The sequence below is a fragment of the Dermacentor variabilis genome, chromosome 10 (genome assembly GCF_050947875.1).
Source record: "Dermacentor variabilis isolate Ectoservices chromosome 10, ASM5094787v1, whole genome shotgun sequence".
NCBI classification, from domain to species: domain Eukaryota; kingdom Metazoa; phylum Arthropoda; class Arachnida; order Ixodida; family Ixodidae; genus Dermacentor; species Dermacentor variabilis.
The window spans coordinates 3975650-3990643 of NC_134577.1; the positions used below are offsets into that span (position 1 = coordinate 3975650).

At 43.6% G+C, this 14994-nt stretch overlaps 1 protein-coding gene and 1 long non-coding RNA gene across 20 annotated transcripts in view; one reads left to right on the forward strand and one right to left on the reverse strand.

Annotated features, from left to right (window-relative positions):
• LOC142559735 (uncharacterized) overlaps positions 1-14640 on the reverse strand; it is an 18990-nt gene extending 4350 nt beyond the window's left edge. The window contains exons 1-4 of one of the 19 annotated variants that reach the window (XR_012823215.1): positions 13409-14101; positions 10862-10932; positions 8018-8161; positions 7719-7815 (exon numbers count right to left, since the gene is read on the reverse strand). Coding sequence is in view for 5 of the 19 variants with exons in the window: in XM_075671329.1 (XP_075527444.1) it covers positions 7719-7815; positions 10862-10932; positions 12192-12231 (208 nt within the window). In the remaining 14 variants the exon portion in view is untranslated. Of the gene's footprint in view, positions 1-3971; positions 4075-4484; positions 4703-5543; positions 5569-6557; positions 6658-7718; positions 7816-8017; positions 8580-10861; positions 10933-12191; positions 12452-13408 lie in introns of those variants that run through there. The other 18 variants (XR_012823216.1, XR_012823218.1, XR_012823219.1 and 15 more) reach the window with 18 other exon arrangements.
• Positions 4782-10028, forward strand: LOC142559738 (uncharacterized). Its single transcript, XR_012823230.1, has 2 exons — positions 4782-5007; positions 6358-10028. It is a non-coding gene; the product is annotated as an uncharacterized LOC142559738 (long non-coding RNA).
• Positions 14641-14994: the final 354 nt, after the last annotated feature.

A 14994-nucleotide genomic window follows, 5' to 3' on the forward strand; every position in this document is an offset into this window, starting at 1 on the left:
TTTTCAGTCGTCTTCGGAAGGCAGCACTTATAATATAATAGAAAGATGTGCTCCTGCATCGATGAGTGCAGTGACAGATGTAATGGTTGGAGTCAGGCATGAAATAGATGGTAGCTGGCCCATGCGGTCATCAAACTTACCCACGCTGAGGACGTTGTTGAAGGGAGAGACTTGTTCTCATCAAGAACGAGGAATCTGGGATTTATTTACAGTATCTGCATGAGAATGTTACACTTCATCAGTCTAACATGACTGAAAAAGGAATGCACCCTGAAGAGCCGCCAACAGCTCCTTAAATACACTGTCCTCCGGAAATCCCTAGGTGACGGAACACAGCAGTTCACCGCCGACCAATTCGGAGCGTCCAAAGTCATCATAACCAACCCGCCTTTGAGGGGGAGGGTTTACGCACTCACTTCTGCACAGGTTGCACTGACCACACCGAGGTGAGAGGGTTTTCGCAGACACTGTGCTTGACCCGAGCAGGCGCCTCTTTATCCCAGAGTTGACCCTGCAGTCAGTGGCCGCCGCATCTGTCTGTTGACTGACGCGCGAGACGGGTTCTAAGCTGCATGAGACGGCACCACAAAATATCTTCCAGGAGCTCCCCTGCTCCAAGCAGACCTTCAAGGTGCACACGCTAACAATACTTGCTCCGCCCACTGTGTCTAGCCATCTCGGCGCCCTTCCGTTGGGGACGCGGCGCATTGTCCTCCTTACAAAACCAGTCGCCGCCACAGCCATGGTGGCGCCGATGGGCTGGGGACTGATGTCTGGTCGTCCTTTCAAAGCTAGTCGTCACAGCAGACCTGGTGGCGCCTTTCCGTCAGTCCCTTCCTCAAAGATCGCCAGCCCCCGCTGGTCGAACGTAACACAGAATACCTGTCAATGCCAAGAAAGTTTTGGTTCGTAGGTAACATGAGCAGAGAATTTGAGGGCAGGGTCGACAACACAGCTTCAGCTCCAGAAGCTGTAGTGCCTAGTTTTTTGGCTGCATCCAGGAGGCGATAGGCGGCGAGGAGAAGTGACGGGCCTGGGGCGAACGAGACTGATGGCGTTGAGGTGAGGGCGAGTGGCTGTAGCGAAGGTTCGGAGGTGGAGCATCAGTGGCAGTGGGTTCTAGACGGGTGGCATAGGGAACAGTAGGTCCAAAGGTGCAGGAATAAGCGCAGGTGTATGTCCGAGGAGGTGTATGTCCATTGGTTGCGGCAGTGACGAGCGATGTGGTCGATGCGACAGCAGTGGAAGCAGATCAGCTTGTCATCAGGGGTACGCCATTTGGATGGGTTGCGATATGTGGCAGAAAAGGAGTGCCGGGGACGAGGAGGGCCGCTAGAGAACGGGGGAACGCTGGGTTGAGTCGTTAAACACACAGAGTTCAGACCCATGTTCTCAAATTCCTGTCTGACGACGGCCTGAATCCTGGCAATTGTGGTTGCTGGCGGGTCGAGAGGTGTCGCGGAGAAGGCTGGCCAACAGGTGGCCTCGAGCTGGCGGCGAACAATACGGGTTAGGTCATCACAGGTGGTCGTCTGATGTGGTCGACCCTCACATGTCGACTTAGCAGCAGTGTTGGGTAGCTGCGTGATGTGGTGTGTGATACGGCGGCTCTTAGCTTATTCAAGGCGACGGCATTCATTTATCATGGCGCCGATAGGAAAGACGTTGCCGAAAACAAAAAATTGAAAGCATCGTCGGCGATGCCTTTTAGCCACCTTTTCTGCTTCAGGCATAGTATCGTGGGCTTTGTGGCAAGAGCCAAGACGTCTAGGATGTATCAAACGTATGGCTCTGTAGATGTCTGGACACAAGGCGCAAGAGCCTTTCTCGCGACAACCTTGCGCCTGAAGGGGTCACTGAACAGTTCTCGTAGCTTTACTTTGAAACTGTCCCAGCTAATTATCTCGTCATGTGTTTGGAGTCACACGCGTGGGGTGCCACCGAGATAAACGATTACATTAGCAAGCATAATTGTTGGATTCCACCTGTTATTAGCACTGGCGCATTCATAGAGCTTGAGCCATTCATCAACGTCCTGTCCCTCCAGGCCACAGAAGAGACCAGGGTCACGATGTTGGGCAACCATGACAATAAGAGCAGTTGGACAAGCTGAAGCCGTTGCAGATGCGGTCTCGTCACCGGGAGGTATGGTGACAAGCTCGATATGCCGACCACTTCGGAGTGCCGTGACGAGGACGGGGATCGCTAACCTCCACCAGAATGTTGCACAGACACAGACGAAATACAGAGATGAAAGAGGCCATTTACATGCTATTTACACTGGAGCCAGACAGGCAGGCCAACACTCGCTCATGCCATGAGCCCAGACACACTTGATCTCTTCCTCGCAGCGGCTCGTCTCTTGAGCATCTCTCGATGAGATCGTAATAATATGAATGTCTGTACTACATAGTGTGGTGTGTAGTGCATGACATGGTACGGTAGATGGAGAGAGACAAGAAGCAGACGAGAACGAATGTGCACGCAGAAGCGAATTCTGTACTGGATGGAAGACAACGTTGAAGAGCGTCCGGCACGTGAGCATGCAGCACTAGAAGAAAAAAAGGAAAAGGCATCCAATCAGAAGAAAACACGGAGCTTCCACGGGCCAATCAGGAAAGGACAAATCGACCAGAGCGGCAGAAAAGCGAGGTGCGCTGGCAGAAGAAGGGAGAGTTCCGGGAAGCGACGCCAAGAGAACGTCGGCCACCGGACCGGGAGTTCGACCGGCCGGCAGGTTCCGGACCCGAGCCACCAGGACTTCACCCAACCGGGACCTCCTGCCAACCCGTTCCTGGGCTTCGCCACTCTACCCGATCATGAACTGCTGCTCGAAACCAGCGAGTTTCTGCGCCCATGGGCAGAACGAGAGCAGTCGGGCTATGGGCCTGAGTTCTACGCCCAGCTGCCTGGCCAGTACGCCACCACCATCTGCCGCCGCCTGCCTTTCCTCTTCAAACTGGAGCCACTACACTCTGGTCGCCTATTCATCTATCGATCCCATCGACATTGCGGTGACACATTACATTTTTTTCTGTTTTCCAAATCCCCTTCACTAATGAGAAACTTCGCAGCATCCCCCCTTCAAGTATTTATTGAAGAAAACTTTCAATCAAGAATTCATTCATGCTGATGTAATTATGCAATGAATTACAGAACTTCATTCAACTTGCTTGAACAATGAATAAAGAAATTAAATGGAAACCATTAGTCGGTTGGACTACACCTTAACGTGCAACATAATTGGTGAATGTATATCCATAATTTATTTCCTTCCATGTCCAGTTAATGTACAGTCCCAGTTAATTTCATTGCTCTCAGAAATTGTCTAATTTTTTTTTGTGCTTGCATTACTATGACCACAGCTAAAGTAATGCAAGGCGGCAAATTATTCACTGCTGCCAAAAACCTAAATTTTTTTTTTTGCCACTTGTCGGCAGCAACGCAAGTGGAAAACTGCTTAGCAAGATATGTATCTAGCAAATACATATGCAGTTGGCATTTTCATAACAACAGAGAGGTGGATCATGCTACACTGAGGCTCAACGGCTAACTGGACAAACCTAGCTGAGCTAGACAAGGGTGGACCAGTGCATGGCACTGGCTCGGGTCAGGCCAGGGAAAAGTGTCCATGCAGTGCTCCACTTTTATGCACTGTTTTCAAGTACTGAAATTTTATCCTTAAAAATTTCTTGGTCATGCTAGCATACTATGCTCTTCTATGTCCATCACAGTTGCCTCTCATTTTCACAACTACCTAAGCTTTATAGCTCAAAATAGCTGTAAAAATAAGGTATACTGAAGCATACACTAATGTTTTGTTTACGTGTTCCTGTCGTATGTTGAAAGGCAACGTTTTGGTTGCAAGGCGACTTTCAGTTGTTTTTTTCCTCGGTACCATGACAATGACGTATTGTCAAAAATGCATTCAACAAGAGAGATAGCAGTTGATGCCACAACGTCACGCTTACCTTTTAAGTAGCCGGAACACATTTTTACACAAAATTAATTCGCCCAAGGCGCACGATCACCAGGTCACTACAGATGTTGGTAATTAAAGCACTATTTATTTCACACAACTGTGGCACCTTCCTTGCAACTGTTGCATCTTCCTTTCCTTAAATTCTTTTCTTTTTCACACGGAAGGGGTGGTTTGCATAAAATTAAAATATCCGGATACACAAAAATACGGAGCAGTAAAGAAAGGTAAAAAAGCGGCAGATGAGCAATATTCTCGCTCCAACGTAGTGACAAATGAGCTGCTGCAAATGCTTCTTAACAGTCATGCTTTAACGGTGCGAGTGGTGCCTGCATTATGTTTAGAAAAAATTTACGATGCACTAGCGATGTTTTGCTTCGTTTAACATGCGAAAGGTAAACAGCGCGACTCCGCTGTTATACTCTGCGTTGTCGCAAACTAGTGAAAGGCGTCAAAACGCATATACAGCGCGTAAATGGATAAAGTAAGGCTATCAAAAGCTCACTTTAAATGCAAATCGGAGCGTCGAACCTATGCGTCTTGTTGGAAAGACGAAGCGAGTGCTCTTCAAAACGCAATAAACAATGGCCACATATCGATTTATCAATAAAGACCGTTATAAAACGCTTCTGTGTACTGGCGGTGCAAAAAATAGAAACTGTTTGAAGAATTTAAACCATTAAAACTGGGACTGAATCCTTCAATGACACGGACGTCCTGCAACAAACCAATGGAATAACTTCCGAGCACGGAAAACAAGATTAACGCTTACAAAAAAAAGATGGCTTTCCTAGTTTCTGTTTCGGTTTCTGATGCATGAAGCGCCACCTGCTTCCTGCAAAAAGTGCCATGGCAGCTTCCTGTTTACTTTTCGAAGTTAGCGTAACTAACGCAGCTGAGTCTCGAAGCTTTCGTGTGCAGTTAAGCATAACGCAATGTCATTAAATAGATGCTGTGTGTATTTGTGGAGCCTCTAGAAAGTCCTGCACCGATACGTGTGTGTCTTTGTATACGCGCCATCTCTGGAGGTAAGCAAACCCTCTCAGCCAGCTTGCGCCGACCTTCGTTGCAAGGGCAATATTTGTAATTTAACTACATGCTTTATCGGTATACAGCTGCATCTGACTGCCACTTTCTTATTGGCCTGATGAAAAGTGGTATTGAAACCACTACATGGGTAATACCGTAACCGTAATCTCTACCGTAATCTCTACCGTAATCTTCACCTGCGTTTTCGTTTCCTTCAGTTCTAGTTCGATTTCAAAACAAGATCCCATTTGTTGGTACTCATCGTTCATTATATGCTTAGCATGTTGGCCTCGCCCGATTTGTCCAGAATAATATATATATCATCGCCTTATAACAGACACGTCGGTATCGGAGAAGCTCGCAGGTGGGTGCGCCGTTTTCACTGCCTAAAGTGCGTATGAACGACGTAGATAATGACATCTAGTGATTCATAAATAACTTGGAGTAAAGAAATGCTGTGTTGCTGCGAAATTTTAGTAAAAACAAAGCAAAGATACGCCTGAAATGTTTTTCAGTGAAATATTTGTGCACATACTTGGGGACGTCTTCTGAAACGTTCCACTTCGGCGATAGTTTGCCTAGGCAACAATTTCGCCTTCAGGCGCGCGCCGAGATGATAAGATTGCATAACAAAATACAAATTGCATAGCAAAATACAGCGGCGACTACCAGCTGATGCTTTTTGCGGGAATTACAATATATGTAGCAATCAAAATGCAAGAAAAAGTAGCAACAGAAAAAAACAAATTAAACACCTGTGAGTTTACTCAACCATGCACTTGTGCATATATATGCGCTCACAGGTAGTTCTAGCTTTCTTTTATTATGTCCGTGTTTTGCTGCACTACCCAGATACCATTCCATGATGACCGACCAACAAGCCCATATTGCCACCCTTGTCGATTTCATTTCTAGTACAACAGGCTTTTTTTCAATATGTTCCTCGGGATTCCGGGCATACTGTTGCCCTCATTGCCATGGCTGCCAGCAGCATGTGTGTCCTAAGGTTCTGTATTCATAACAAGCAGCTTCCACAGGATATAAAATCGGTGTTTACTGGTTGCGCACTATTCGGATGTCGGTCACGGAAAAAGAATTTTGAAGATTGTACGTGCTAAACAACTTCAGCAGGCGTGTCTCCACAGAGATTACCTCAGCGTGCAGATGTTTGATCAGTATGAGCCGTGCGTCGCAAGGAATCTTCTGTGGAGGCACCTGCACTTAGCTGATCAGGTCACCAAGTTCCTTTGACAACCTCAAATAAGACTACTATAAGCTCATGTGAACAAGGATTGACAGAAAGCAACGAGTGATGTCTAGGTTTCTGAAGGTTTCATCCTACCCAACAGTGTGTGCAAAGTTCTTGGCCTCGGTCCAAAATTTGCCCAAGCTACCAGCTGGACTAAACCGGAACTTCCCTGTCCGTCATAAGTAAAGTGTCCAGAAGAGCCCCGCAAGAAGATGGTGTGAGGATGAACTCGGAAGGTTTAGATGCCCTGTTGTGATGCAAGCCCCAACCTTCCAAGTTACCTGTAAAATGTGGTCTTACCTGAAGAGCAATTCATTGTGTGTCATACCAGCTGACAAAGAGGGTGGTTTTGCAGTTTTTTCCTTTAAATGTTTCTTGGAGAAAGCCAGTCAAGCAATTTCTGCAGTGTTCAATGAGCGTAAGGATGTATCACTTATGAAAGTAGCAGCGAAACCAAGTGAAATTTACAGAAAGTTGAATCTCGATAAACTAAGGAAAAGTTCAAAGATGTAATTTTTAGTAAGTGCACAAAGAGGATGTTCCTTTTCGGGTCATAATTTCCGAAAGGGGTACCTGGCAGAAACAAGCTGCCCCGTACCTGGTTTCAAAGCTGAACGTTAAAGAGATTGATGACCAGTTTCTTGTAAAAGGTTCTGACGAATCCTTGATTTTGTTAGGTTTCACGGCAAAAAGGGCTTCAAGGCCTTCTCAGCTAAGGTCAAAGAATTATATTATTCTATCCTGCTCAATGACCTTATTCAATGTGTCGAGGATTGTATTGACAAATATGGCGCCGTAAGGTTTTCACAGGAAGCAGGTTGTTTCAGTAGAAGGGTATTTAGAATTATGGTGTTTTTACATGTCGCCAACCTTTGCGCAGTGGAACAATAGGCTGCATCTGCAGAAGAAAGGCATTTGCATAGGGTTGTGTCTGGCTCCCGTCTTTAGCAACCTATATTTAGCACAATTAGATAGGCACATATATGACCACCTCACGGGACTAACAGTTTTTCAGCGAGCTTTTAGATTGGTCAACAATTTTTTCGTGTTTCTGGATTTCCCTAGTAATAGTTTTCTAGAAAAATGTCCCGATGTCTAAGATTTTTTGCGAGTGTTTGAGACCTCTTGAAGTGACTTTTGAAGTGCAATACGTTTCAGTTTCTTGACTTTCAGTTCATCTCTACTGATAGTAGGACTTGCTGGGCTTACAGTCCATGAGCTAAGAAACCCAATTTCATTCAGCCCATTTGAATTTGGTGAAGAGGGGCATAACTAATAGGGATGTCTTTCTGCCCACTGCTGCGCATGTGGATGTAGGCCGAAATTCAAAAAATGTTTTATTGTTGCAAAACACGGGGACCATGTTACACGTGAGATAATCAAAGCGGGAGAAATTCTACGTTTAAAGGATAGTTGCATAAGCACCCCTCTATCGCTCTCACTGACAAGGAGATCAGTTACCTCGGGCTATCACCACGTTGAATTTTGTGTGGCTTTGTCGTGGCGTTCTAAGCATGGCTGGTGGGCTATTGTGTGACTGTATAAATAGCGATGCTTTCTGAAAAGAAAAGAAACAGTTGGAAGTTCAGCGCTCCGTTCTCTCTTCTATTCCTTCTGGTGGCTTTGTGCTGTTAACCTGACTTTGAAGCATAATTTATCAACAAGCCCAATCTTACACCCTTCATAACATGTGTTTCAAGAACGTCCTAATGAAAACCACTTTCCAGCAATCGGCTGCAAGTCTTAAGGAGGCTGGTTACCCTAACCACGTGTTGGTGTCGGTGGCAGAAAGGCTGCTCAAACAGGAACTTTCGAGACGATGCCTCCATGCAAATGCAAGAGCTAGCAGCCGTGACCAGGTGAAAACCGCTGTGATTCCGTATATACACCAGATATCACATAGCCTGAAAAAGATAGGACGCCAAGGTAATGTGCGGGTGTTTTTTCAGCTCCAAGTAAGCTAAGCACCTTGTGTAAAACCACTAACCCAATAAGGACAAATAAGCCGGTTTGTGGTAGCATTGCAAAGATGAGTTCGTCGGATGCGCTGTAGGAGTGTTCTATCATATTCCACTGTCATGCGGTAGATGCTACATAGGCCAAACCGGAAGATGCATTAATGAACACTTAAGAGAGCACAGAAATATAGTGTATCAGGTGACGATTTTCTTGCTTTGCATTGCAATACATGTCCATGTCGCCCTCTTCTAAATGACACCGCTATTATATACAGGGATAAGTGCAAGTGTGTAAGATTAATAGTAGAAACTGGGCAAATCCTATCGGCCGCTGACCAATGTATCAGCAAACTATCACTATCATTGTCCGTGAGAAGTTAGATTATTTGCGCATGCCATGAAAGTTGACTGCATTTGCAATGGGTCATTTAGGTTTCTTGGTGTTTTCTTGTTGTACCGGTTTTAGACAGTGTGGCTCTACTCAGCCATATATACAGTCGACTTCCATTAATTTGATCATCTTTCTGGGATTTTACTTGCCAAAACCAGTTCTGATTATGAGGCATGCCCGTTAATTTGATCCTGACGGGACCATTGAGACTGGTCGAATTAAACAAAAGGCATAAAAAAACATTGAAACATGCCATTGCTTCACTTTGCAGTATTTGCCTTTAAAATTAACTTTGGCCGCGTTTCAGTTTAGCGCTACACCTGCAACCATCAACAGCTACCAACTCGCCCAGTTTACTATTTTTCTTAATGTTAGCTTCACTGCAATACAGCCATGTTATGCATAGAACCATACCAAGCAGGGAAAGGTACCATTGTTGCAAGACAGCACGTGTTCCCTAATTTACATACATGCACATGTGCAGTCTCCAGCCACAGTATGAGCACCAAGATGCCTAATAGGTGTATGGGCAGGCCTTCAGAGTTTGATATATTCACGCTCTTTTGTTCGCTTTTAACATCTCCTCGGCTTAACGCAGTTTTTTCAACTTACTGCCTTCCTTTTTGCTAGCTTTCCCAAAACACATGATTGTTTTCCACTTCTCTGTGCACGGCACATTTAGTTAAAGAAGACGTACTAGGCCTCATTAACGGTCTCATATAGGAGACATGTATGGAAGGTGAAAAAAGGACTCAAATCACCACTGAAACGTAAGAAACAGCTCTGAATGGCTGCCACTATGCTTATTAGGTGGCTAGGTTCTCCTACTGTGACAGGAAACTGCACGCCTGTATAATCAAGGAACATGTGCGATGTCCTGTGACAGTGGCCCTTTTCCATTCTCGGTATGCTTCACCACAGTAAGTTGCATATGTTTCAGCGCATAACACGGCTGTATTTGGGCGAATCTGACCAGTGAGGTTCGAATTATCCGACGAAGGCCAATTTTGAGATTGAAATAACAGAAATGTATTTCATTAAATAAAAAACAATCATCAGCAAACAACTTTATTTAAAAGGGGTGACTGTCTACTTCTATATCATTAATACATATTAAAAATGACAAGAGGCCAAGCATGCTGCTTTGAGGAACACTGGAAGTAACTGGCACTTCATGGGAAGGGCAATCGCTTATGCTGACAAATTGTTTGTGCTTAGTTAAGTATGCAGAGATTCAGCCAATTAAGTATGGCAGAAGATTTGCGATTTAGAGCTTCTCAATTAGAGTGTCAAACAAGCTCAAATGCTTTTCTGTCTGCAATACAGGAATATAACATCAATCTGGCCAGGTTTATCAAGAATGCTAGCAAATGCTTGCATGTATAAACCCGTGATCCAACTTCCAATAAATCGTTGAAAGTACCACTTGTGTGTGTCTCTTCTCTCGTCTGTCTTGTCTATGGTTTCTGTGCTAAGCACTAAAAAAATGTTGTACCAACAATGTTAAAAGTCCACCCTTGCAATGTAAAGTTCTTTTTTTCAAGAATACTCCACACTTCTCTGAAATGCGAACATATTTGTTATTCAATATTCAATAGGTCAGTTTCGTCAAATATCCATATTTAAATCTATCCAGAAATATCAGAATATGAAAACACCTACTACATATAGGCCTTGAATGGAGCAGTATGGCCTTAAATTCGTGTAACCAATGCTACTTACAGGGAACAAGAGGTGAGTCTGGGGTTTTATGTGCAAAAACCACGACATGATTATGAGACGCACCATAGTGGGGGACTCCAGATCAATTTTGACCACCTGGAATTCTTCAATGTGCACTCAATGCATGGTAAACAGGTGTTCTTGCATTTCTTCCCCGTGGAAATGCAGCTGCTGCAGTCGGAATTTGATTCTGCGCCCTTGGGATTAGCAGCACACAATGCCAAAGGCATTATGGGGGTTTTGAAACTCAAGAGGTGGAAAAGAAACCGCGGCAAGCTTTAGAAGAGATGTTTTTTAGATTGTTTGACACATGTAATGCCAGTCACAACCAGGCCTCTGGTCAACTGATAAGTTTGTAAATGAGAGTGACTGAAAGGTGATAGTGTCTGCCGCACCAAGATGACATCAGGAACATGTTCACATTGTCCAAATGATAATTTTTACAGCCTCAATTGAGAAAAATCCGTTGGCTGCCTAAAGGCGAGGCATCCTTACTGCGCGACTAGAAATTACTAAGCAAAGCAAAAAAGTACCTGCTGTATATGTCCGCTCAGGAACTGCAGTTCCCTTTGAGAATGGTCACCACATGCACCTGACTTTCTCCCTAAAGATTCCAGTATGTGTAATTATTGACAGAAAGGAAGATTTGATAACTTTTAATTGCGTGTTCTCCAATTGAATACAAGTCAAATGGTCAACAGCTATTTGATTTACATTTGACATTTTGAACATTCGCACAGCACAAATATGTACTCCAGCCATACTCAAGAAGAATACCATCAGTGAAACACCTGACGAGTAGGGAAAAAAAGCTTTGTTTTCAGGGCTCTGAAATTATTTTGCGTTTTGTGCAAGTGCACCGTCAGTAGCGTACCTACTGGTGATCAAGGGTTCAGCATTTAATATATCTGCTCTTACCAACACTAACAATACGAGATATTCCTCTAACAATTCTTTCCTTCCTCAAATAAACACTAAATTAAACCACCCCATATTAAAGCCTGCCGCACAACATTAACATTCAAGAGAGATAAGAAGAAATATTTACTATCGACAGTACTGGCTACAGACTCATTACTATGAACATATATTATATACAAATTTATTTTACCACTTTCAGTGCTTCTGTATTTGCCTAATGTATTGCTTTTATTCTCTATATCCCATTGTCTTTATTCTTTCCTTCCTTATATTTAGAAATTTTAAGCTTTTTGTCACACAGTATATATTTCACTTGTACTTTGCATATTGTAAGCACATTTTTGTTTCTAATTATATCGTACATTAACCTTGTGTTCTTTGATATGTGTCATCCCTATGTTTCCATAACGTGCCAATTACTACATTTTTATTTATTCATACACAGCATCTATTTCATTTGCTTGTATTTGTAAGCACCTTCCTTGTATTTGATTACTCGCTTCATTAACTTCATGTATTCTGATGTGATCACTGCTATGTTGCCATAATGTATTAATTACTATATTGTTAAACTACTAATAGGTCCCACTGACAGTTTTTGTAACTCCGGGACCTCCTTCGGTACTAATGATGAATGATGAAATAAAATTTAGGTATTCTGCATCAATTGTGTAATTATTAGGTATTAAACATCACCATTGCTAGATGTCATAGCGGCACCACTCCCCAGGTTTTGAGCCACCTCTAGTAGAACGAACAAGTGATCTTTTTTCATGAAGTGGATTGGCTTCCCACATGACATCATTAAGAATACACAAAGCAAGCCTCCTCATTTAGCTTATTTTTAGTAGGATATGAAGGCATAGTAACTGATGTACCTGTAAAAGTAAACACACTAATGTAAGACATGTAGATGTTTCTTGAGTCCAATGGTAGACTTGCCTGAGATAGCAGATTGTCTGCCACTGTTATCTACACACATACTATCGACTAAAAAAGTTTACGGACCACGGGATCTCAGAAAACGCTAAATATCCGAGCAGCCTTTAAAAGTAGCCAGTAAAACCGTACATCACAATGTTCGCATATACTAGTAGAGGCTGGAAATGGGAATACCAGGCTTCGTTTTGAGGCTGCGGAGATATTCAGCTTTTTGTGAGATCCCTTTATTCGTTAACTTTTTGGGTCGACAGTACATTTGTATGTGTGTGGTAGGGAAGGTATGAATTAGAGAGTTTCTCCAAAAAAGCAGGGCTTTGCTATAGATGTGACAGGCTGTAGATGTGCAGGCAAAGAGTGAAAGAGAATGCAATGTTTAATAATAGCACAGTGACGGCAGCAAGCAAAGCAAAGTAGCAGAGGGGTACATGTGGTGGCAGAAACTTGCACTGTACCTATTGCACTTATATTCTTGTACTGCAGGTGAGTGCAGAGAGTAAGTTACCGCGACTGCACACTGTACAAAACATAAGCGCTCTATGTAAACTTCGTTTTGAGGCCATCATCACCACAATAACAAAAAAAAAAGCTGCATCTCTAAGTCATACGGGAACACACTAGGTTCAAGTAAACTGCAAGTAGCCAACACTACTGTCACTGTACAATGTCGTGTCCAATGAGGCAGGACATAGCCAAGGCCACATAGAATAAAAGTGACATTGGAGAGGAAAGGCTTTAGAGGAGGGTAATTTTTAACCACTTGCAGCTCTTTATATAGCATGGTGACATGAAGCTTTTTTTTGAGTAACCATTCGAGGAGAGATACTGTGTACGTGTAGGTAACACACCAATAAAATAGTTTCAGGGACCCTTTGGGTGATGAGGTTAACATTTAGTCTTTTTTTCTTTATGCACCCACAAGGTTCTGTTACATATGTACAGTTTTTCCGTGAACATTTTTTTTTCCTTATCAATTTGTGTTGTACCTGTTTTTTCACCAACAAGCTTCCAGTTGTGAATAGGTGCTTGTGTGTGTTCCTTACTTTCCTTGTATGATTTTGTTCTGTTTTCTTTAACTTCAGTCTTTCCTCAGCGGCAATGCTGATGTCATTGTTATTGATTTCTAGTGCTTTAAGCTAATATGGCCAGTCCTACACAATAGACAAAGAGTGAAAGAAATGCGCAACATATGCATGCTGGGATGTGAAGTGATTGCTTACGATGGGGCAGGGTGGACATCTTAGGGAATGATGGCTGGAACAATGTAATAATTGTTTTCTTTTTCACACTTTCTCATTGGTCTCAGCAGCATTCTGCTTACGTTATCATCAGCAGGTCTACCAGTAAATGATAAACAAATTCTGACATTATACCAGCTAATAACTGCCTTGCTCAGGATGGACAACTGAGCTATTTCATGATAGGAGTGTTTGAAAACTTGCATCAATACTGACTGAACGAAATGCTATTTTGCTTCAGCTACCTAGAAAGAACTAGCATTAGTGGGGTTGATCTCTTGATATGTCTTATGGTAAATGAATGGAGGTGCATTTGCCCATTTAGAATGAGAATAGTGGAAATTAATGGGACATTGAAAGACACTTCAACATTCCGACGGTTGTTACAATTATGAAGGGCATGACAGTTCCCGTAGCATTACTGTTCTGCTTACCATTTAAAGGTTACCAGCTTACTGCTGTGGTTTGGACATTAAACTCTACATTCGACCTCACATTTGGCATTCTTGTTGCACCTGCCTTGAACCCCACCCTTTCCATGCATATGAGGTGTGTTGAAAAAGAAACCGAACTTTTGCTATAACAGCTTTGCTGCTTATGGTACAACATCTTAAGTGCTGTCCCCTTCAAAATAGTCCCCTCTACTGGCAATGCACTCTTCCCATCTTTTCTTCCATTTTTGGAAAGCCCCCTGGAATGCAATTTCTGGAATGGCATGCAGGTCTCTTCTCGCATTGTCCTGAATCTCCTCTAAGATTTGGAAAGGGTCTAGGTCCGGAGAATATGGTGGGTGGGGCACAAAAGAAGTGTGGTGTTTCGCTAAGTAGCTGCGGACAAGGAGCGACATGTGAGCCAGGGCATTGTCATGATGCAACATTCAAGCCTGATTTTCCCACAATTCAGGCCTCTTACTGCACACAGAATCTCTCAAATATGCTAGGGTTCCCTGGCAAACTTTGTTTACCATCTAACCATGTGGCACAAATTCCTGATGGGCAATGCCTTTGCAGTAAAAAAACACAACCAACATCACCTTCATTTTTGACCGACTCATGCATGCTTTTTTTGGACGAGGAGAACCTTTGGCCACCCACTGCGACGACTGCACTTTCGTTTCAACATTGTAGGCATAAACCCATGTCTCATCGGCTGTTATGATGTTCTTAAGAAAGTTTTCATCGTCAGTGGCAGTGGCAAGCATTTCCTCGCTGATTTCAACACGGGTCTGCTTCTGTGCACCAGACAACAAATGTGGCACAAATTTTGCACTGACACGACGCATCCCTAGTTTGTCACTCAAAATTTCATGACATGATCCTACGCTGATACCCACTTCATCAGCGACTTCTCGAACAGTCAAACAACGATTTCCACAAATCACAGTTCGAACTCTCTCAATGTGGTCATCATCTGTGGATGTGGAAGGTTGTCCAGGCTTGGGATCGTCACCGACCAACATTCTTCCCTCTTCAAAACGCTTGAACCAACCATAGCACTGCGTGCGACTCGCATAGTCCTCCCCGTATGCTTGGCTAAGCAATTGAAAAGTCTCTGTGAAAGTTTTCCCA